At 48.8% G+C, this 24,571-nt stretch overlaps 1 protein-coding gene and 1 long non-coding RNA gene across 3 annotated transcripts in view; both read right to left on the minus strand.

Annotated features, from left to right (window-relative positions):
• WDR20 (WD repeat domain 20) overlaps positions 1-12,160 on the minus strand; it is a 46,377-nt gene extending 34,217 nt beyond the window's left edge. For both annotated transcript variants that reach the window (XM_049790353.1, XM_049790352.1), the window contains exon 1: positions 11,851-12,160. In XM_049790353.1, coding sequence (XP_049646310.1) covers positions 11,851-12,099 — 249 coding nt within the window. In that variant the 5' untranslated portion in view covers positions 12,100-12,160. The remainder of the gene's footprint in view (positions 1-11,850) is intronic.
• Positions 1-16,799, minus strand: part of LOC126033372 (uncharacterized) — a 56,305-nt gene extending 39,506 nt beyond the window's left edge. Inside the window, exon 1 of the long non-coding RNA XR_007504445.1 lies at positions 16,718-16,799. This is a non-coding gene — a long non-coding RNA (uncharacterized LOC126033372). The remainder of the gene's footprint in view (positions 1-16,717) is intronic.
• Between the last annotated feature and the right edge of the window lie 7,772 nt (positions 16,800-24,571).

Raw genomic sequence — 24,571 nt, forward strand, 5'->3', positions numbered from 1 at the left:
GCCATGGCAAGGCAGGTAGGTGCCCTACCCACGGTGCAATCTCTCCAGTCCCTCTTGTCCTGTGGCTGTTCTAGGTGTGCTCCTTGGCAACGCCAGGGGTCAGCCCTGAGCACCACCAGGCACAACATCAAAAGCAAAAACAAAAAAACAAAAACAAAAACAAAAACAAAACCCTGCCACGTGCAACCCCGGGTTCAATGCAAAATAAAATAAAGTTCAACCAAGAAACAAATATCAGGAGCCAGAGCAAGGCGTTTGACTTGCCCTGAGTAAATTTGGTTGGGTCCCCCACATCCTATATATTCTTCTTGAGCCCCCACAGGATAATACCTGAGCACAGAATCAGGAGTAAGACCTGAACATAGTCAGGTATGACCCAAAACACACCCCAAAAATAAGAAAGACAAAGAAAAGGAAGATAAAGAGCAGTAGGAGTGATAGTACAGCAATAAGGGCACTGCCTTGCATGCAGCTGATCCCCGTTCAATAGCTGGCACCCTATGTGGTCCACCCTAAGCCCTGAGCACCTGAGGTGTGGCTCAAAAACAGAAAAAATAATAAAGTAAAGATAAGGAAGTGCAAGGGAAACAAAAATACCTGCCTTGTAAGCCCGAGGCCAAGGAAACTGTATAGTCAATCTCAGGCACCATTCTACCACTGCCCAAGTGCGATCCTAGCAACTCTGCTGTCTAGGCGTCCCAATTAGTCTCCCAGCCAAGAGTGGGAACAATGGAAAGAGAAAGAAAAATTTAAAGAGCCGGAGAGATAGTATGAAGGTAGGGTGTCTGCCTTGCATGCAGAAGGACGGTGGTTCGAATCCCGGCATCCCATATAGTCCCCTAGCCTGCCAAGAGTGATTTATGAGCGTAGAGCCAGGAGTAACCTGTGAGTGCTTCTAGGTGTGACCAAAAAAAAAAAAAAAAAAAAACAAAAACCTCCAAGTAGGGGCCGGAGAGATAGCATGGAGGTAGAGTGTCTGCCTTGCATGCAGAAGGTTGGTGGTTTGAATCCCGACATCCCATATGGTCCCCCAGCCTGTCAGGAGTGATTTCTGAGCATAGAGCCAGGAGTAACCCCTGAGCTCTGCTGGGTGTGACCCCCCCCAAAAAAGAGAGAGGTTTGCAGGAATGACTCAGTGGGGCCCTCACTGATAAGGCCAAGTGCAGGGTTCGATCCCACACCTCTTGGAATGGCCCCAAGAACCACTGGATACAATATCAACAGACAGTGATCTTTTTCTGTGTTGATCTCTGGCCCACAAAAATATAACAGGGGCTGCGAAGGTGACTCCGTTGTAGAGCATTTGCTTGCAAGCATTGGTTTTATCTGAGGCTGGCACCAAACAATCCCTGGAAGTGTCAGATGTACATACATGTGAGAGAGAATAACTAGTTAAAAAGATTAGAAGGGACCAATCAATAAAACGGCAGGTAGGCGTTTGCTTTGCATGTGGCCAATCCAGGTTCCAGCCCTGGCACTCCATATAATCCCGAGCCCTCCAGAAGTGATCTCTGAGCACAGAGCCAGGAGTAAGCCTTGACATCACTGGATATGGCTCAAAAACAAATAGAATACCTGTCCTGAATGTAATAAACTGGATATAAACCACTCGGGGGTCCAGAGACACAACACCAGTGCTTTCAGAATATCAGTACAACCCTGGCCTCAGACTTGGCTAACTCAATTTGTCTCTGTAATATTATCTGGCTAGATGTGATGCAAAGAACAAAGCAGAACCTCCAATGTGAAGGGCCACTGTTACAAATCCACACTTCTACCCACCATGGCCCCAACAGCTACTCATTTGTAGGTGTCAAGTCTGTTACAGCAGTGGAGGGAGTCCTTAAACCTCTTAGATGTCTCAACCTGCTGAAGGTCAGAGTGATAGGACAGCAGGACGCTTGCCTTGAATGTAGCCGATCTGAGTTTGATCCCTGGCATCCCATATGGTTCTGAAGCCCTGCCAGGATTCCTGAGAACAGAGCCAGGAGTAAGCTCTAAATATAGCAGAGTGTGGCACAAAGAAAACCTGCTGAAGAAAATGAATACTCTTTAAAAGCAAGACCTCTGGGGTGGGGTATTGGAGGATAAATCTGGCAGTGCTAGGGGTTATTCATGGCTCTGCGCTCATGAATCACCATATAGGATGCTGGGGGTTGAACCCCCATCAGGCACATGCAAGGTGAGTACCCTCCCCACTGTACCTTCTCTGTCTAGTCCTGACACTCAAACTATGTGACTGGGGCTGTTGTCTCCATGCATCCTTAACCCCACATCCTTAGCATGAAATCTACTGGGGTTCTACCTGGGTGGGACAATTCAGGTCAACTGAATTAAGACTGTCCAGGTAAATTGTAGCCACCTATTTTAGTGAAAGATCAAATGTAGTCAAAAGCCTTACCTCAAGGACTTTATCCTGTATTAACTCAATTTTTCCCTGCAGACTGGAGGGGGATAAGTAAAAGAGGTGCGGGACAGGATCAAGTTCCGAGCTCAGAAATGGCCCAGGGTGGCCAGGTAGGACCCAAAAACCAGAACAAACAGATGAACAAACACATAAGCACTCATGCCTTAAGAGTTGATGTGTCCCAGAAACATTGGCTTCAAAGATGAAACTTGGGCCTAACTTGTGGACCTCAAAGGCTTGTTCCAGAACTTTCTTACTGTTGCCCACATTTGTCCATCTGTCCACAACTCCTTCCCGCCCTCATCCCTAGCTCCTCTGTAAGGTCAAGAGAACAAGATGCACCAAGCTTTTTCAAGTCTGCTTGAAGCAGCAGGTTAAGAAGCTCCCCACTAGCTTGTCTGATGAGCACAAGGATCCTAACACATGGCCTCTGAACACTATTGAAGAGCCCCCATATCATACACAATGGCATACTTGTCATCTGCTTTTTTCAGTTTGTTTTTGTTTTGGGGCCACACCCAGTGACACTCAAGGGGTTACTCCTGGCTTTGCGCTCAGGAATCTATCCTGGCGGTGCTCAGGGGACCCTATGGGATGCTAGGAATTGAACCCGGGTCAGCCACATCAAGGCAAATGCCCTACTCACTATGCTATCGCTCTGGGCCAACATCTACATTTATTATTGAGCTAATCTACTATATGGCAGTCTTGAGTCAAATAACTCAATCCTCATCATTACTTTGGAAATATTTGAGTAGCTCTTAGTGAGGGGAAAATACATGCAGGCTTCCACTTCCCCACTAAGTTAAGTGTAAACCTCTTGAAGTAAACTTAGTCGAGGAAGATCTCGGCTGGAAAGAAAGCTTGATGGTTGAGGGCACAGAGCATGGTAAAGCCTCGGGCTCACAGTGGCACCACAGAGCCCTTGGAGCGCCGCTGGGAAGGACCCTTAAGCCTAAAAAGCTGGGTAGTCTCTGACTGAGCACCACTGGTTGTGGTCCCCAAAACGAAGTTTGGGATTTCTAATTCCCTTCCTATGCTGTCAACAGGGGTCCAGATGTGCCTCCCTTGTGTCAGGTGGTGGGGTGGCTCTCCATCACCTCAGAGCCAAGCAGGCTGGGTGCCAACCTGCTGCCACTCTTGCCTAGCTCCACCCTGCCCCTCACGGCAGCAACCAGAGGAAAGGAGGGGGGAGGGATGTGATGAGCAAAAGAAAGGATCCAAATGATGCACATGAGGAACAGCATCTAAGTTACAGGGGAAGGGCATGAACTCAACCTCTGGGGGCAGCCTAAGGTCTGAAACCAGCCTGAGAGAAAGAGCTCAACCCCCAAGCTAGAAGCAGCCAGAGCACCACTTTGGGGAAGACACAGCTCTCCCTCTCCTAACAGGGAATCAGTCTTCAGGGGCAGGACCTTCCTTCAGCACAACAGAACCTTCTCTTCCACATTGACCACTGCAGCAGGGTCAGGGCTAAGCTGACTCTAGCCTCAGGGAGCACAGTTCTAGGTCAGGCCTGACTCAGCATGTTAACAGTCTTCCCAGCACAAGGGCTGAGAACTGAGAGGACTGAGAACGGACCTGGAAGAGAAAGTCTGGGGGCGGGGGCGCGAGCAACGGGGAGCAACTCCTCTCCAGAGCCCACCCAGGGCTCTTGAGCACTGCCAGGTGTGGTCTAAAGCCAAATAAACAAAAGAATCTCAGAAAGAAAAAAGGACCTTGAATTGAATCCAAATCATCCTCAAGAAAGATCTGGGGCCGAGGGTTTTTGCCTTCATGAGCTAACCTAGGGCAGACAGAGGTTAGATTCCCCCAGCGTCCCATATGGTCTCCCAAGCCAGGAGCGATTTCTTTCTTTTTTTTTTTTTTTTTGGTTTTTGGGTCTCACCCGGCAGTTGCTCAGGAGTTACTCCTGGCTCCATGCTCAGAAGTTGCTCTTAGCAAGCACGGGGGACCATATGGGACGCCGGGATTCAAACCGATGACCTTCTGCATGAGAGGCAAATGCTTTACCTCCATGCTATCTCTCCGGCCCCAGCCAGGAGCGATTTCTGAGTGAATAGCCAGGAGTAAACCCTGAGCATCACCAAGTGTGCCCCCTCCCCCCAAAAAAGAATGAAGACCTACAATTTCAAACTTGCTTTCACAACACATCTTGCCTCTTCCACATTCCCATGAAGCAACTGAATCTAAGGCATGAAGACATCTTTTCAGCAGAATGATGGAAGAACTCTCTCATTAAAATTTTACTGACGGATGGGGCCGGAGAGACAGCACAATGGCATTTGCTTTGCAAGCAGCCGATCCAGGACCTAAGGTGGTTGGTTTGAATCCCGGTGTCCCATGTGGTCCCCCGTGCCTGCCAGGAGCGACTTCTGAGCACAGAGCCAGGAGTAACCTCTGATTGTGGCCGGGTGTGACCTAAAAACAAACAAACAAAAATTTACTGACGGGAGCCAGTGAGATAGCATGGAGGTAAGGCGTTTGCCTTCCATGCAGAAGGACAGTGGTTCGAATCCCGGCATCCCATATGTGCCTGCCAGAGGCGATTTTTGAGCGTAGAGCCAAGAGTAACCCTTGAGCGCTGCCGGGTGTGACCCAAAAAACCAAAAAAAAAAACAAAACAAAACAAACAAAAAAAATTTATTGACGGAGCGGGAGAGATAGCACAGCGGCGTTTGCCTTGCAAGCAGCCGATCCAGGACCTAAGGTGGTTGGTTCGAATCCTGGCATCCCAGATGGTCCCCCGTGCCTGCCAGGAGCTATTTCTGAGCAGATAGCCAGGAGTAACCCCTGAGCACTGCCAGGTGTGGCCCAAAAAAAAAAAAAAACCCAAACAAAAAACAACTCTATTGAGGGGTGACCTGGAGCAATAGCGTAGCAGGGAGGGTGCTTGCCATGCATGCAACGGACACAGGTTTGATCCTCAACATCCCATATGGTCACCCAAGTCTGTCAGGAATAATTCCTAAGCACAGAGTCAGAAGTAAATCTTGAGCCTCATTGGGTGTGGCTCCCCAAAAGAAAAATTATTGTGGGGTGATACAGTGGGTAGAGCAATTGCCTTGCATGTAATCTACCCAGGTTCAATCCCCAGCATCCAATATGGTTCCTAAATCCCACCAGGAGTGATCCCTGAGCACAAAGCAAAGAGCAAGCCTTGAGTACAGTTGGGTATGAACCAAATCAAAACAAAAAATACTGAAAACAAAATTATTCCAAGTTAGTGGGACTGAAAAGAGGTAGAATACTTGCCTTGCACTCAACTGACATAGGTTACCACCAGGGTGATGGGTGAGCCAAGGCAAGAGTAAGCACAGCTGGATGTGCCCCCCCCCCCCAAATAATACATATATATGCCAGTTTAGGTGTTGGAAAGGTCCTTGAAAGTCACCTAATCCTCCTGCTCAATGAGTGCAGGAACTGCTTCAGTGACGAAGTGTCTTTGTAACGTATATTCCACACGGGAATCTGAGTCGGGACGGAGAAGAAACCTGGCTTCCTCTGATGTTTGTCAGTCTGAGCAGTTCTGAGATGGGGGCTAGTTAGGGCTGAGAGAGTCAAACCGGCACCCTTCCCATGGGGAGGCCTGGGCTCAACCCCCAGCACCAAAAGGTCCCCTGAGCAAACCCCTGTGAATCCCACTGGATGTGGCCCCAAAACAAAATTAAAAAAAAAAAAAGTTGTTATAGAACATTGATCAGTAGATCTGAAGTTACCGAAAAATTAGTTTACTTTCCGCTATTTTAATTTCTGACATCAGAACGTCCCAACTGTGTGAAAGCTAAATTTGCTGTCCACTAACAATAATTTTATTTATTTTTTGGTTTTTGGACCACATTACTCCTGGCTCTACACTCAGAAATCATTCCTGGCAGACACAGGCCAACCACATGCAAGGCAAAAACTCTACCCGAGGTGCTATCACTCCAGCCCCTAACAATAATTTTAAATGTCTTTAAATGTTGAAGTGAGGGGCCAAAGAGATAGCACAACGACATTTGCCTTGCAAGCAGCCAAGTCAGGACCTAAGGTGGGCGAATCCCAGTGTCCCATATGGTCCCCCCTTCCCTGCCAGGAGCTATTTCTGAGCAGATAGCCAGGAGTAACCCCTGAGCACCGCCAGGTGTGGCCCAAACCCCCCCCCCAAAAAAAATGTTGAAGTGAAGGGGCTGGAGCGGTGGCACAAAGCAGTAAGGTGGTGCTAGCCTATCCCCCAGCGTCCCATATGGTCCCCCAAGCCAGGAGCGTCACCGGGTGTGGCCCAACAAACCAGGAAAAAAAATGTTGAAGTGAAGCATTCAAGACAGCTTAGCTGGTTAAGTATGAGTGAGGCCAAGAGTCTCAGAGCAGGCATCTCCACCAGGTAAGGCCCTCACAGCAGGGGTCTCCTCCAGGGATCTAGCCGGCCCACTTTTTAATGTGAGGTACCATAAACACTTCATACTTTGTAGTGTCCAAAAATGGAATAGACTTCCAGGAGTCAGCTACAGTACAGCAGGTAGCTGACCTAGGTTCAATACATGGCATCACATATTCAGTGAGTGATCCATAAGCCTAGAGCCAGGAGTTAAGCCCAAAGCACCGTTAGGTGTGGCCCAGAAACAAAAAACTAAATACCGTATTTTCCAGAGTATAAGATGGCCCCCTACTTTTCCTGTTAAAATATAGGGTTTGGGTTATATTCGTCATATAAGACTACCTCTCTGGGGCTGGTGAGGTGGCGCTAGAGGTAAGGTGTCTGCCTTGCAAGCGCTAGCCAAGGAAGGACCGAGGTTCGATCCCCTGGAGACCCATATGGTCCCCCCAAGCCAGGGGCAATTTCTGACCGCTTAGCTAGGAGTAACCCCTGAGCATCAAACGGGTGTGGCCAAAAACAACAACAACAACAACAACAAAAAAAAAAAATCAGAGCTCCAGCAGGGAAGGCAATTGCCTTGCAGACTGTCCACTAGGGTTCCATCCCCAGCATCCCGTAAGGTCCTCTAAGGAGTGATCAGAGTGCAAAGTCAGAAGTAATCCTGAGCACCACTAAGTATGACTGCAAAACAAAAACAACAACAAAGACTGCCCTCCACAAAACTAAAGTGCTGAAACAAGATAAACAGCACAGCGGTTAAGGTGCTGGCTTTGCACACAGACTACTGGGTCTCACACCACACATGGTCCCCCAGCACTGCTAGGTGTGACCCTTAAGCACAGAGGCAGCAACAGCCTTATTTAAGCACTGCTGGGTGTGGCCAAATCCTTCCCTCCAAAATAACTAAATAAAAGGAAAGGATGTGGTCTATCAAACCCAACTACCACTGGAATCTTTACCCAAAAATCTCTTAAAAGAGAAATTGAGGCAGGAAAATGGCCTTGCATGTGTCCAACCCAGTTCAATCCCTGGCACCACATATAACTCAAATGAAGACCACTAGGGGTGACCCGGCCCAGTACAGACCCAGAATAAACCCTGAGTACCGCCATCTGTGGCCCAACCTACCCCTCACCCCTTCCAACAAAAGAGAAATGCTGCAGACAGGCTGGGTGACAGGCGAGAATACAGGAACATCAACATCCCATCCAGTTCTGGGAAGGGACAGTTCTGATTCTCTGCAAAGAGCCAATCTTCTTCTTATTGTGTCCTGTTCAGGATAGATATGACACACTTTCTCATCCACCTCCAAAATTTTCAGGAACAGGCCATGGTTCATGGCTTTTAAAAAACCTATTTTCCAAGGCTGGCGAGGTGGCGCTAGAGGTAAGGTGTCTGCCTTGCAAGCGCTAGCCAAGGAAGGACCACGGTTCGATCCCCTGGCGATCCAATATGGTCCCCCCAAGCCAAGGGCAATTTCTGAGCGCTTAGCCAGGATTAACCCCTGAGCATCAAACAGGTGTGGCCCCAAAAACAAACAAAAAAACCTATTTTCCACTCCCTCTATTGGCAGAATTTAAAGTCTATTTGTCTAAAGCAGACCAAAGAAAAGAGCTGTTATGATAATACAGCATCTGCTGTAAAACTATACAACCTTGGGGCCAGCGAGGTGGTGCTAAAGGTAAGGTGTCTGCCTTGCAAGCGCTAGCCAAGGAAGGACCACGGTTCGATCCCCCAGCATCCCATATGGTCCCCCCAAGCCAGGGGGGATTTCTGAGAGCTTAGCCAGGAGTAATCCCTGAGCATCAAACGGGTGTGCCCCCCCCAAACACTATACAACCTCAAAGAAAACTAGGTGGGGGAGGGGCTGGAGCAGTGAAGCAAGCGGTAGGGCATTTACCTTGCTTTCAGCTGACCCAGGATGAACTGCGGTTCAATCCCGGCATCCCATATGGTCCCCCCCAAGTCAGGATTCATTTCTGAGCATATAGCCAGGAGTAACCCCCCCCTCCCACCATAGTCACTGTTTCGGGTGTGGCCCCAAAACAAACAAACAAAAAAAAAAGGTGGGGGAGTAAGGAATGACCAAGTGTCACAAGCTGATTTCCAATATTTTTACTTTTTAGTTTGGGGTTGCCAGCAGGACAGGTAACCAAGTGGTGCCAGATACTGAACCCAGGCCAGCTGCTTTCAAAGCACAGTGCTTCAGGCTAGAGAAAGATCATTCTAACCCCAAGTGTCAAGAAAAACAATGGGAAGGGACTCACCCAGAGGTACAAGGAGCTGTTCCCATTCCACTCAGTGCTCAGAGTAACCCCTGGGGTGCTCAGGAGACCTTATGCAGTGTTGGGAATTTAAAGCAAAGTCAGCACCTTAACCCCAGGACGATTCCAAATCTGAAACTCTTGAGTTTCTGTTTTGTTCTGGACAGAAACCTGGCGCTCATCACTTACTCTTGGCATAGTGCTCAGGGGATGCCAAGAACAGTACCTGGGTCAGCCACGTGCCTGCCAGGTAAGTACTCTACCTACTCTTTGGTGCCCAGATTTGTTATTTTGATTTTCATCAAGCAGTGCTCAGGGACCATAAGGGAAGTTGGAGAGTGAAACTGGGTTGGCCACATGCAAGGCAAGCACCCTCCCCGCTATACCCAAGATCTTAAACCCCAAAAGTAAAGTCTGGTTTTCAGATCAACAAAAACTGTTTTTTTTTTTTATTTTGTTTGTTTTTGGTTTTGGTTTTTGGGTTACACCCGGCATCGCTCAGGGGTTACTCCTGGCTCTATGCTCAGAAATCACTCCTGGCAGGCTCGGGGGAACCATATGGGATGCCGGGATTCAAACCACAGTCCTTCTACATGCAAGGCAAACACCTTACCTCCATGCCATCTCTCCGCCCCCCCCCCCTTTAACGTAAAATAGTTCTGGGACTAGAAGCGATGACAGTACAGTGGGGAGGGCAGTGCCTTGCAGGTGTCTGACAGGATCAAATCTCCAGCACCCTCATAGAGTCCTCCACACCCAGGAGTGATCCCTGTGAACAAAGCAAAGACTAAGCTCTGAGCAATACCAGGAGTGATTGCCCAAAATAAAACAAACAAAAAATTAAAATAGTTCTGGGATCACAGGAGCTCAGGGATCACTCCTGGCAGTGTTGCTCTAAACCACATCAGGGCAGGGGCCTTCATCCCTGGATCATCTCTCCAGCCTCACTAAAACAGTTCAGGAAATGTGAGTTGGAAAAATCCCAGAAAGAAGAAAAATTAAGCATCCTGAGCAGGTAATTCTGGAATGGAGTTTTGCTCTACTTGCTCTATTTTTAAATCAGAAGAATCACTAAAAAAGTCATTTAGGTTCAGAAATGACAGTTTAAAAAGGGGAGACGGTAGGATGAATAGCTGAATGGTATGAAGCACATGATCCACATGCAGGAGGCCCAGACTTGAATCTGGGCACTACAGAGAACACCCCGCCCTCTGCCTTGAGCACAGACTTGGGAGTAACTCAAGCAGCAATGGGCTGTGGTCCTCCAAAGAAACATAAGGGCCTTGGCAAGAGCATTGCAAGGAGGGTGTTTTGCCTTGCACATGGCTGATCTGGATTCAATCCCAGACATCCCATAGGGTCCCCTGAGCCTACAAGGAGTGACTGACTCCTTAGTACACAAAGTCAGGAGTAACCTCATCTCTAGGTGTGATCCCAAAACGAGTATTTTACACACACAAAACGCTAAAATGCCACATAAAATTCAAATTCACATGGATAAGACTTCATCTCGTTTAAAATAATTTTTCAGGGGCCAGAGAGATAGTACAGCAAGCAGGGTGCTTGCCTTGCACACTGCTGATCTGGGTTCGACGCCTCGAATCATCTATGGTGCCCAAGAGCGATCCCTGTACACAAAGCAGATCCCACTAAGAGTGATCCCTGAGTGTGCAGAGTCAGGAACAACCTCTCAGCACTGCATGGCACGCCCCGAAAAACAAATAAATGAAAATAACTTTTCAGAGTAGTTAAAAAAAATGCTCTCTTTTTAGCTGTCACTTGAGAATCCTACAGAGCAGACTATGATGACAGTTCAGGCGACAGACCTACTTTTATGAGGCAAACCAGGGCTACCACGAAAAAAAAAAACTTTTGTTTTAAAAGGTAACCTTGAGGCTTGAGAGAGAAAGGGTAAGAAGCTTGTCTAGTACTGAGCAGTCCCAGGCTCAATTCCGGGTATCCCAAAGGTTCCCTCAGCACTGCCAGGAGGGATTCCAGAGTGCAAAACTCGGGAGTATCCCGAGCAATGCAGGGTGTGGCCCGAAAACAAAGAAAACCAAAAAAGCAAAGTAACACCTAAAGCAGTGACAGCTAATCCACTTAGCTTTAGAGCACTTTTACCTTCATGTAAATAAGTGTCAGTAACAAAATCCTAAACACTTTTCCAGGAAAGAAGCAGATGCACTCGTCCTAACATCAACGTCAAAATAGTGACTCCCAGTTTGACAGCTACTTCTCGGCCTATTTCAACTTTAGGCTAAAAGACACCGTGGGGTATTTCGGGACTTGAAGGCTCATGACATCATTTCGTTATAAATCACAATGAGTGGACAGCCACGTTCTCTCAGAGACCCGCCCGGAAAGAAGTGAAGCAGCGTGTCCGCGGCAGAGTCGGGGCGAAGGGGTCCCCGAGGCCCAGCTCCGCGACGGCCCCAGTTCCAGGCGAGGGTCGGCAGGCAGCGGGGCCCGGGGGGCGTCGGACCGGGTCGGCCACCATCCCGGCGCCGGCCGCCCGTTCCGAGGTTCCGAGGTCCCGAGCCCAGCCTCCGAGCGCGCAGCTCCCGGTGGGCGGCGGCTGCCCCAGGCCTGGGCTGCGGGCTGCGGGCTCCGGGGCCACCCAGCGCCGGGAAGTCGCGCCCCGAGGCCGGCCAGGGCAGCCTCGCGCGGCCCGGCGCGGTCAGGCCCGGAGGGGCGGCGGGCGGAGCAACCCCGACCGGCCCGGCCTGGCCGCGATCGCCGGCCTCCCCGCTCCCGGGGCCCCTGCCTGCCGCGGCCCGGCTCTCCGCCGCCCGCCCGCCGCCCGCCGCCCGGCTCGCTACCTTGCGGACCCCCTTGTAGATGTAGAAGTAGAGCTCCCGGCCCACATTGAAGCACAGGCGGTCGCCGTTGCCGGACTGGTCGTTGAGGTTGACGAAGGACACGCGCACGGGGTTGGAGCCCTGCGAGTTGAAGGGCACCCGGTTGGGCCGGCTGTACTCCGAGTGCGGCAGCAGCTTGTACAGACCTTCCCGGGTGGTGAACTGGGTCTTAATCTCGTTCATCTCCTTCCCTCCTCCCTCCGTCGCCATCTTGGAAAGCAGCGTTCATCCTGCCCGGAATGCCCGGATCACGCCCACCGCGCACGCGCCGTCCGGGCGGGCGCTCCCTCCGCCCCGCCCCCGCGCAGGCCCCGCCCCGCCCGCAGGCCCCGCCCCCGCGCCGCGCCGCGCCGCGCCTCCCGCCGGCCCGGGCCTGGCTCTGGCCCAGGCCCGGAGGCCGGTCGCTCGCGGCACGACTGCGCAGGCGCAGCGGCCGGCGCTCGCAGCTCCCGCTCGCCGCGTTCCGGCGACCCCCGCGGGTCGAGGCAGGGGGGTCCGGGCCCCGGGAAGCGACGGCCGCGCCGAGTGCCGAGAGGCCCCCGCAGCCGCCGCCGCCCGCCGTGCCGGCGCGTGCGGCCCCGGGAGCCTCCGCGGGCGGGGCGGGGCGTCGGCCGGAGGAGAAACGGCGCGCCCTCCGCCGCCTGCGACGACGAGCGGCAGGACGCGGCCGGAAGCGGGGAGCTGCCCCTCCGCCCGCCTCGCGCGCGCGCCGGAGATCTCGCGAGACTTGCGCGGCCCGCCTCCCGCGTCGGCGGGGGGCGGGGCGGGGCGGGCCGGGACACGCCCAGCACGTGCGCGCGCAAACGTCCACGGGACGCCCGGAGGCAGCTGACGCGGAGCCGCCGGCCTCCACCGCCCTCGCTCGCCAGCCGGGGCGACTCGCCCGGATGTCGCTGGAGGCCACGGGGATTCTGGGAGCGAACGCCACCGTCCCTTGGCGCGACTCTCCCTGGCTTGAGGGCGCCTCCAACTTTTTCAACAGGGGCCACTTCACTGTCCCTCAGTCCATTGGAGGGCCTGACTCTAGTAAACACAAAACTTAGGAACGAATTCTTCTGCACACTGCACACTGCATATGTCTTATTTCGCAATGAGGAAGCAAAACAGATGCAAATGCAATATGTGGCCCGCGGGCCATCGTGTGAGGACCACTGCTTGAAAGGGGCCATAAGATCACAGCATCTTAGGCGTCAGCTCTCACAGGGGGCCTCCAACTTTTTCAACAGGGGCCAGTTCACTGTCCCTCAGACCACTGGAGGGCCTGACTCTAGTAAACACAAAACTTAGGAACGAATTCTTCTGCACACTGCACACTGCATATGTCTTATTTCGCAATGAGGAAACAAAACAGATGCAAATGCAGTATGTGGCCCGCGGGCCATCGTGTGAGGACCACTGCTTGAAAGGGGCCATAAGATCACAGCATCTTAGGCGTCAGCTCTCACAGGGGGCCTCCAACTTTTTCAACAGGGGCCACTTCACTGTCCCTCAGACCACTGGAGGGGCTGACTCCAGTAAACACAAAACTTAGGAACGAATTCTTCCGCACACTGCATAGATCTTAGTTTGCAATGAAGAAGCAAAACAGGTGCAAATGCAACATGTGGCCCGCGGGCCATCGTGTGACCGCTGCTTGCTTGCTTCGAGCTTCCAGCAAGGCTTCAGCCTGGCTCAAGAGAAGCTCACTAGCCATTGGGCTGCAACTTGGTGCCTGCCAAGGCTGGGAACTGGGCGCCAAGGTGGAGCCACACTGCCTTGGGGATCTTGTTGGAACACTGAATGCCAGGAACTGTTCATGGACGTCTTTGTGACGGTGTTTAAATTGGGGGTGCAGGGAGGTCACTTTTGAAATAAGAGAAGTCCTGCTCCACGCTCAGAAATCGCTCCTGGCAGGCTCGGGGACCAGACAGGACGCCGGGATTCCAACCACCGGCCTTCTGCATGCAAGGCAAACGCCCTACTTCTGTGTATCGCTCTGGCCCCCAAATAAGAGAAGTCTTAAATATCTTTTACCAAGGGGAACTGTGCCAGCGACGTAAAAATTCTTTTGACACTGACATCTTGTATGCAGCCTTTGTACATTTTGGCAAGAAGCACATGTAGAAAAATCTTGCTGAATATTGCTCCTTGGGAATATATCCTAGAGTCCCCAAAACAGTGCAAAAAAGGCAGCTCATTCCTGTCTATTCCTGGCACCACTAGTCCCAACAGTCAGAGCTTGGAAACAACCCAAGTGCCCAAGGACTGATGAGCGGATAAAGAAACATTGGTCTATCTGCACAATGGAACACCATGTCGCTGTTAGGAAAAACTCACTCTTGAAATTTGCTTATACGTGGATGGATATGGAGAGTTTTATGCTGAGTGAAATGAGTCAGAGATGACTAGACATGGAATGGTACACATTTGTGGGGGGAAATAAGATGTTATGGGGTGTTAGGTTACAACTTGTTTTTATTTATTTGTATCTTTACTTAAGCACCATGATTAAAGTATGTTTGTGGTTGGGTTTTAGTTATAAAAAAAGAACACCCCTCTTCACTAGTACAACATTTCACCACCAATTCCCCCCATCTCCCTCCTCCCCTACCCCCGCCTGTATTTGAGACAGGCATGCTATTTCTCTCACTACCATTGTCATGATAGTTGTTAGTGCATTTTTTTTCTCTAACTGCACTCACCACTTTTTGTGGTAAGCTTCATATCATGGCCAGCCCTTCCAGCCCTCATCTCTGTTGTCTCTGGGTATTATTATAATGCCTTTTTGGGGGGAGGGCCACACCCAGTGGTGCTCAGGGGTTACTCCTGGCTGTCTGCTCAGAAATAGCTCCTGGCAGGCACGGGGGACCATATGGAACACCGGTATTCAAACCAACCACTTTAGGTCCTGGATCAGCTGCTTGCAAGGCAAACGCTGCTGTGCTCTCTCTCCAGGCCCGCCTTTTATTTTTCTTAAACCCATAGATGAGTGAGACTATTCTGTGTGTCTCTCTCCTGACTAATTTCACAGCATAATAGATTCCATGTCCATCCATGTATAGAAAAAATTCATGATTCATTTCTTCTAGTTCCTTGTTTTAATCCATTATGATGCTTAAAGGTTGTGTTTTGTTTTGTTTTGTTTTTTTTTCAAACATTGAGGAAAATGCCACAGTGACATTCAAAGACTCAGGCAGAGGAAGGTCTCCTTGGGGAGCACACTTGGCTGGTTTCGATTGGTCAGAGATGAATGTCACTGGCAGGGTTTATTCTGTGTCAGGTTAGTGTTTGGTGCTTACCTGGAACACTTTTAGTACTGTGGAAGACATTGTAGGATTTGTAAATAGACTTGGGAAATGTCACCTAGTGCTGTGTCTTTAGACAGCACACCTGCTTTCTGCATCCAATCTTGGGTTTATTTTGGCTACACTCTGCGATGCTTGATGCTTGAGGAAAATTTACTCCTTGCTCTGCACTCAGGAATTACTCCAGGTGGCTCTGTGCTCTGGGATCACTCTTGGTGGCCTTGGAGGATCATATGAAATGCCAGGGATCAAACCCACGTGCCAAACACCCTCCCTACTGTACTAACCCTGCAGTCCCTCTATCATATTTTGAAAGTAGCACTCTCAGGATTGCTAAACCATGGTATGGTTTTATTATTTTACTTCTTTTCTTTAAATTTAATTTTCTTTTTATTTTTAGGTTAGGTCCAATTTTAACAGCGCTCAAGGCCTACCGAGGGTCAGTGCTTAGCTGGTAATGCTTAGTGGACCATGTGATATGTGGTTTTGAACCCAGGCCTCTGTGTGGCCAAATAAATGATTGAAAGAACTGGAGTGCCATGTATGCATGAGATTCAAATTGATCTCCCACACTGCTGGTGAGAACCCCCAATATGAAAAAATTAACAGCACCCAAACCTTCTAGCTTTTGCCCTTTCTTTCCAATTCAGCGGTACCAGTAGGGATAGGTATTGCCTTGCATGCCACCAACCTCAGTTTGATTCCCAGAACCCCAAATAATCCCCCCAGGAGCTCCATGAACACAGAGCCAGGAGTAAACCCTGAGCACCTCTGAGTATGGCACAAAAAATAAAAACCCAACAAAAATAGCAGAAACTGGAAGTGATAATGCATGTAGGGCATGCAACCAACCTGGGTTCAAACCCCAGCACTACATATGGACTCCTGAACCCTAAGAGTGAACCCTCAACTCAGAGCAAAATCCCCCTTCCCTACTAAAAAAAGAAAAGAAAGGGGGCTGGAGCACAGTGAATAGGGCATTTGCTTTGCATATGGACAATACCCAGCATCCAATATTGTCCTCAGAGGCTGCTAGATATAATTTCTGAGCTCCTGAGTGTAGAGTCAGAGTAACTCCTGGGCACTGTTGAGCATGGCCCAAAAAACAAAGAAAAGAAAAAAAAAAGAGGAAAGGAAAAGAAAGGAAAGGAAAAAGGAAAGGGATAGGAAAGGAAAGGAAAGTAGGAAAGTAGGAAAGGAGAGGAGAGGAGAGGAGAGGAGAAGAGAAGAGGAAAAAAGGGAAGAAAAGGAAAGGAGGGGAAAGGAAAGGAAAGAAGGAAAGGAAAAGAGGAAAAAGGGAAGAAAAGGAAAGGAAAGGAAAGGAAAGGAAAGGAAAGGAAAGGAAAGGGAAGGGAAGGAGGGGGAAAAAAGGGAAGGAAAGGAAAGGAGAGGGGCTGGAGAGATAGCATGGAGGTAAGGCGTTTGCCTTTCATGCAAGAGGTCATCGGTTCGAATCCCAGTGTCCCATATGGTCCCCCGTGCCTGCTAGGAGCAATTTCTGAGCATGGAGCCAGGAGTAACCCCTGAGCACTGCCGGGTGTGACCCAAAAACCACAAAAAAAAAAAAAAAAAAAAAAAAAAAAAAAAAAAAAAAAAAAAAAAAAAGAAAGGAAAGGAGAAAGGGAAAGGAAAGTAGGAAATGAAAGGAAATCAAAAAAGGAAAGGAACGGAGAGGGAAAAGAAGGAAAAAGAAAAGAAAGGAGAAAGAGGGAAAGGAAAGGAAAGAAAAGGCAAAAAAGGAAAGAAAGGAAAAGAAAGAAGGAAAGGAATAGAATGAAGGAAAGGAAAGAAGAAAAGGAAAAGAGAAGAAAAGAAAAGGGGAGGGGAGGGGAAAGAAGGAAAGGGAAGGAAAGATGAAAAAGAAACCAAGGAAAGGAAAAGACAAAAAAGGAAAGTCAAGGAGGGGTCAGCAAGGTGGTGCTAGGGGTAAGTTCTCTTCCTTGCAAGTGCTAGTGTAGGAAGAATAGTGGTTCAATCCCTCAGTGTTCCATATGGTTCCTCCAAGCCAGGGGTAATTTCTTTGTTTTGTTTGTGGGGAGTCACACCTGGTAGCCCTCAGGTGTTACTTCTGGCTCTAGGCTCAGAAATCGCCCCTGGCAGGGTCGGGGAACCATATGGGGTGCCGGGATTCGAACTACTGTCCTTCTGCAAGCAAGGCAAAAGCACTACCTCCATGCTATCTCTCCGCCCGAGGGGCAATTTCAGAGCGCATTGCCAGGAGTAACCCCTGAGCATCAAATGGGTGTGGCACAAAAAAACAGAAAATAAAAATAAAATGAAAGAAGAAAAGAAGGAAAGGAAAGGAACGAAGGAAAAGAAAGGAAAGAAAGGAAAGAAGAAAAGGAAAGGGGAAACAAGAAAAAGAGAAAGAAAAGGAAAGAAGAACTGGAAAGGAAGGAAAGGAAAGGGGGCCGGGCGGTGGCGCTAGAGGTAAGGTGCCTACCTTGCCTGCGCTAATTTTGGACAGACCGCGGGTTCGATGTCCTCCAAGCCAGGGGCGACTTCTGAGAGCATAGCCAGGAGTAACCCCTGAGCATCACTGGGCGTGGCCCAAAAACCAAAAAAAAAAAAGGAAGGAAAGGAAAGAAGGAAAGGTATTCATGTCCCTGTCCCTGTTCAGGCGCCAAAAAAAAAGAAAGAAAGAAAGAAAGGAAGAAGAAAAAAGAAGAAGAAGAAGAAGAAGAAGAAGAAGAAGAAGAAGAAGAAGAAGAAAAGAAGGAGGAGGAAAGGTAAGCAAAGAAGAAAAGGAAATGAAAGGATAGGAAAGGATGAAAGGAAAGGAGGGGAAGGAAAGGAAAGAAAAGGAAAAGAGGAAAGGAAAGGAAACAATAGGGTAGGAAAGGAAAGAAGGGAGAAGGAAAGGAAAGAAAAAAGGAAAAGATAGGAAAGGAAAGAATAGGAAAGGAAAGGAAAAGGGAAAAAGGAAAGAAGAAAAGGAAAAGAACAGAAAGAAGGAAAAGAAAGGAGGAAAGGAAAGGAAATAAAAGGGTAGGAAAGGAAAGGAGGAGAAAGGAAAGGAAAGAAAAAAAGGAAAAGATAGGAAAGGAAAGAATAGAAAAGGAAAGGAGGGGAAAGGAAAGGAAGAAAGCAAAAGGGAAAAGGGAAAGAAGAAAAGGAAAAGAACAGAAAGAAGGAAAAGAAAGGAAAGGAAAGGAAAGGAGGAAAGAAAAAGGAAGGTTAGGAAAGGAAAGAAAGAAAGGAAAGGAAAGAAGAAATGGAAAGGAAGGGAAGAGAAGAAAAGGAGGAAAAAGGAAAGCTGTCTCTCAAACATCAAATAAATACAAATCCACGTGTGCTATTTTAGTCTCCTCAAGCCGCCTGGGATCAGATGCAAATGTGGATTCCAAAGTGAAGCATTGAAGGAAATACTATGGGAGGAAAAGTCAGAGACTAAGTCAGAGGCTGTGACATTCTGTCACTCACAGAGCAGCTACATTATTACCTATAATATTCTTAGAATGGCTCCAAGTTAAGACAAAACTGTGGACAGAGCACGTGCTGGATTTGTCATTTATTGGTAAGCTCCTGTAGCTAGAACTTCAACTTCACCTAGTCCTGGTGGCCTGATGAACCTGGTGGGCTCTGTCTCTGGTGATGAAACGAGGTCAGGAGGCAGGGCTGAGAAACGGTGTGGCAGTTAAGTCCTGGCCTTGCACGAGCCAACCTTAGCGTGATCCCCAACATCCCATATGGTCCCCTAAGCCCACCTAAGCAGGAATAACACCTGAGCACTGCTTGGTGTGTCCCAAAACTAAAAAAAAAAAAACTACATTCTGCTTAGAGAAAGCTGTAAACGAATGAGATAAAAGGCACCAAAGGAGGGCTGGAATGATAGCACAGCAGGGAAGATGTTTGCCTTGCGTATGGCAGACCTGGGTTTGATCCCTGGCATCCCATGTGGTCTCTGATCACAGAACTAGAACTCGGGAGCACTGCTGAGTGTGGCCCCAAACAAAACAACACAGTACAGAAGGAGCCAAACCACTGTGTGTCGGGCAGAATAGTGCAGCTGGGTGGGCATTTACCCTGCATGCAGTGGACCCAGGTTCTATCCCTGGCACCACATGGATCCCTGAGCACTACCAGGAGAGATTCCTCCGCACAGATTGAGGAATAAGGCTTGGGTCATTGGGTATGTCCTCCCCACAAAAGAAGAAAATGAATGTATCCTCTAGACAGGCTTGGAAGACCTTCTGAGACTCTCCCTAGACAGCCTCTTGGACACTGTAGGACAGACACTTGACATAATTATTGACTGGAACCTGATGGGAAGTGAGGTGCCTTTGCTCACTTCAGACGGTTTCAGGAGTCCCCACACCCACCGCACTCTCGTATTCAGGCTCTGTACTTACTCCTGGCTCTGTACTCCTAAATCACTCCTGGAAGGCTCAGGGATACCAAAGATCAAACCCAGGCCAGCCACATGCAAGGCAAGCACCCTCCTCACTGTGCTTTGTGGAAAAGTTACTCTTGGGAAAGTAAACAGATGGTTCATGGGGGATCAGAGAACACAGGAGGGAATGCTCGGTCTTCCATGCAGCCAACGTGGGTTCAATCCTGGGTACCCCAAATGGTCCCTGAGCCCCCATCAGAAGTGATTCTTGAGCACAGCTGAGGTGACCCCTGAGTCCTACCCCCCAAAAAAAGCCAGCCTCTGACTTCAGAGTAGGATTGAGCCATGTGAGGTTATTTCTCTTCAGAGGAGAGAATGTTTGTTACAGGGAGATTAACCAGAGTAGGGGGTGGGGTGGGAGAGCCATCTGGGACTACAGTGAGGAGACTAAAGCCCCAGCATCTAGGGTGCTTCTCCCTGGTCCCCATGGTCTGTCTTTCCTTCCCCTCACTCCCTCCCTGGCTCATGCAATTCATTCTTGCCAAATTGTGCTATTCCTGTGCATACTGCTCAGGCCGGTTCTCTTCCCCCAGAATCTCCCCTGGCTGCCCTCTCAGGTGCTTGCCCAGACCCACCTCTTAGGGGTGCCCTAATGATTCTCTGTAAAATAAATCCCCATGTTGTATTTCCAACCCAGATGAATGGGTCTGAAGAGGCAGGGTAGCCGTGAAGAATTAATAAACTGGAGCAGGAGAGATAGCATGGAGGTAAGGCGTTTGCCTTTCATGCAGAAGGCCGGTGGTTCAAATCCCGGCATCCCATATGGTCCCCTGTGCCTGCCAGGGGTGATTTCTGGGCATAGCGCCAGAAGTAACCCCTGAGCGCTGCCAGGTGTGACCCAAAAACAAAAACAAAACAAGAAAAAAGAATAAACCAAGCCAGTCTGGAGAGTCATGGAGGCAGCAGTTTCTCCCTCGCCTCGTGGTCTCTGAGCACACCAAGCCAGACTGACTTTGTTTGTTTGTTTGTTTGTTTGTTTTTGGGTCACACCGGGCAACACTCAGGGGCTACTCCTGGCTCTATGCTCAGAAATCGCCCCCGGCAGGCTCGGGGGACCAAATGGGATGCTGGGATTCGAATCACCGTCCTTCTGCATGCAAGGCAAAAGCGCTACCTCCATGCTATCTCTCTGGCCCCCCCAGACTGACTTTCTTTTCTTTATTCTCCCAGCACAGATTTCACCAGGAGTGGGGAGATGGAGTAACACCTTTGCTTTGTATTAATAGCTGGGTGTCATCGTATAATTCTTCATCTTTGGATGACTAGGGCCATCGCCTGACTGGTCCTGTCTCACCTCTGTGCCTGGAAAGGTCAGGCCTGCTGTCCGCTTTGCCCATGCATATGTGCCCCTGTGCCTGGGACCTGCTCGTCTCTCTTGCCAAATCCTCTGGCCATACAGCCTCGGTTCATTATTAACTGGATGAAGCCATTTACGTGTTACCTCACCACTCAGGACTGTCGCTGCAGGTGGTCGCTCAGCACTTATTTGAAACCAGACTCACTCAGGCTTGTGTTTCTGTGGCCTATTGCCTGAAACTAGGCTGGTATGTTTGGGGCTGGAGTGCCTACCTCCCTTGCTCACTTTCAGAAAGCTGGGCTTCATCCTGAGCTTCCAACCCAGCTGGAAATAGCCCCTTTAATTACCACCCCAAAATGGGGTCGGAGCGATAGCACAGTGGTAGGGCATTTGCCTTGCACGTGGCTGACCTAGGACAGACCTGGGTTCGATTTCCAGTGTCCCATGTGGTCCCCTAAGCCAGTAGCAATTTCTGAGCACATAGCCAGAAGTACCCCCTGAGATTCAATGGGGTGGCCCAAAACCCAAAAAATACCACAAAGTAAAACAAAAACCCAGACAAGAAAATTACCACCCCAGGGCACTGCTTGCCATCACAAAACAAAAACAAAAACAGAAACACAAAAAACAAAACCAGGATAGGAGCTATGGTACAGTGGATACTGCCACCTACCCGGGGTGACCTCTGAGCACAGAGCCAGGAGTAAGTCCTGGACACCACTGGGTATGGATTGAAAAATAAATCAAGATGAATTGCTTTATGACTGAAACCCAATTACAATCATGTATGTAATCTTAAAGAAAAAATTTAAAAATAAAGATGAATTGTTGTGGAAAATTCTGAGCAAACAGGAACGATGGGGAAGGGCTTTACCTCCAGATGTGAAAATTTATTATACAGTGATGTCAGATCATAACATGTGTCACAAGGCTTCTCTGACATGTCAGTAGGCCACAAAAGAATACAGAATCAGATCCCAGTAAAAAATGGAAATATTTATATCATTAATTATTGAAGGTGGTTTCTTTCCTTACCTTTGGTTTGTTTGGGTGCCAACACCTGGCAGGACCCAGGTCTAGCAAACTGGAAGGTCTTGCATGGAAAGCGTGTTAGTTTAACCAGTGCTGAATGCTTCACTTACTCAGTGGAATCGGAACAGTCAAATACCTATAACAAAGCAAATATCAAAGCTTACTTCCCTCTTCATTCCAAAATAAACTCCAGATGTTGGAGTGATAGCATAGTGGGGAGGGCATGCAGCTTGTACACGGTTAACCTGGGTTTGATCCCAGAGGGTCCCCAAGAGTGATTTCTGAGTGCAAAACCAGGTATAAACCCTGAGCACTGCCAGATGTGTCCCTCAAAAAATCCCAACACAAAACAAAATGAACTCCAGATAGATCTAAGACTTAAATATAAATATTAATACTGTCAGGGCTGGAGCGATAGCACAGTGGTAGGGCATTTGCCTTTCATGCAGCTGATCCAGGATGGACCTCTGTTTGATCCCCAGCATCCCGTATGGTCCCCCAAGCCAGGAGCGATTTCTGAGCACATAGCCAGGAGTAACCCCTGAGCGTCACCAGATGTGGCTCAACCCCTCCCCCCAAATAATGCTGTGTCCAAAAATAAAGTATGTGAATAAATATATGTGTAATCCAGAAATGGAAAAGGATTTTTTTTTTTTTGGTTTTTGGGCCACACCCGTCGGTGCTCAGGGGTTACTCCTGGCTGTCTGCTCAGAAATAGCTCCTGGCAGGCATGGGGGACCATATGGGACACCGGGATTTGAACCAGCCACCTTAGGTCCTGGATCGGCTGCTTGCAAGGCAATCACCACTGTGCTATCTCTCCGGGCCCGGAAAAGGATTTTCTAAACATATATTTGGTCAAATTAGGACATGGTAAGTACCTCCTAAAGACAAAGCAAAAGACAGATGGCTGGAGCAATAACGCAGTGGGGATGGCATTTGTCTCGAAAGCAGTTGACCCAGGTTTAGTCCCTGGCATTCCATATAGTCCCTTGAACCTGAGTGATTCCTGAGCACAGAGCCAGGAGTAACCCCTGAGCACTTCTGGGTGTGGCCCCAAAACAAAAAGAAGTAAAAGACAGGGTTAAACAGGGGGCAAAGTGATAGGAGAGCAGGTAAAGCGTAAAATAAATCCTCATTGTTTGTGAGATCATCCCACATACCGTGTCTCCATCCCCAGGCAGACAGACGGGTCTGAAGCAGGTATGGTAGTAGCAAAGAATAAATAAGCCAAGTCAGTCAGGAAAGAATCAGAAACTTGCTTCTGGCCTCAAGGTCTCTCTGCATGCCAAAGCCAGACTTGACTTTTCTTTATTTTTAGTACAAAATTCAATCTGGTAGGGGAGGGTGGAGTAAGAGCCAGGCGGACTTTTATAAATCAAAGGGTTAGGAGAAAAGGAATGAGGACATTGGAGGAATGCCTTTGTTTTGGTTTTTTTTTTTGTTTTGTTTTTTTTTTTTTTGGGGGTCACACCTGGCAGTGCTCAGGGTTACTCCTAGCTCCATGCTTAGAAATCGCTCCTGGTAGGCTCGGGGGACCATATGGTATGCGGGGATTCGAACCACCGTCCTCCTGCATGCAAGGCAAATGCCTTACCTCCATGCTATCCCTCTGGCTCCTGTTTTCAGTTAATAGTTGGATGTCATCTTACAATAAGGCACTTGTGTTGCACACAGCTGACCTAGATTCAATCCCCAACATTCCATCTGGTCTCCTGAGACCTCCAGGTGTGATTCCTGAGTACAGAGTCTAGTAACCACTGAGTACAGCTGGATGTGGCCCCAAAACAAAAGAAATTGGGAAAAGCAGGGATAAAGGCTTTCTACCTTTTTCCATAGTGGACAAGTCTGGTAACTTGGAAGGGTCTGAAGAAACGCTCCTGTCACAGGTGCTCAAACTGAACTCAAATCAAACTCAATCATTTGGTGACAACTAACATAAATCTAGAACCTCTGTCCCCTTCTGCTCATCCCACTTCTTAACGGTTACCTGGTATCTGTCCTTGTGAATATTATCCCCCATTATAAGAATTCATGCAAATAAGGGATTTCTATTCAAGATTTACCAGGACAAAAATCAAAGCCAAATGAAGATAGTAGGGAGGGATAGATGGGAAGGGGCAGGGTCAGCTGGGGTGGACCCTCCTCATGGAAGTTTTTTTATCTTTCCTTTATTTAAGCACCATGATTACATACATGATTGTAGTTGGATTTCAATCATAAAACGAATACCCCCTCTGTAAAATCACCCCACGCACCAAATTTCCAAACCCAGGTGAACAAGTCGGAATCAGGCTCACACAAGAAATAATCCAGACCAGGCTGAGAGTGAAACACGTGTAGTCTGGTAGTCTTCTACCTAGTATGGAGCTCTGCTGCCTGCAAGAACTGCCATCTTTTTTTTTTTTTTAAACTGTAGTTTTTATTAAGTACAGGGACCACCCCTGGGTGGGGCAGTAAATCCACCCAGGTTTACAAGTAAGTCAATCTCTGTTTGGGGGTAAAACTAAGTTGTAAACAAAAATAAAAAGAAAGCAGGGATGATCTTTGTTTTGGTAAAATAAAGTGTAACCCAATACCCCTTTACCAGTGCAACCTTTCCACCACCAATGCCCCCATCTCCCTCCTCCCACACCCCCTGCCTGTATTTGAGACCAGCATTCTACTTCTCTCACT

The sequence above is a fragment of the Suncus etruscus genome, chromosome 17 (genome assembly GCF_024139225.1).
Source record: "Suncus etruscus isolate mSunEtr1 chromosome 17, mSunEtr1.pri.cur, whole genome shotgun sequence".
In the NCBI taxonomy this organism is placed as follows: domain Eukaryota; kingdom Metazoa; phylum Chordata; class Mammalia; order Eulipotyphla; family Soricidae; genus Suncus; species Suncus etruscus.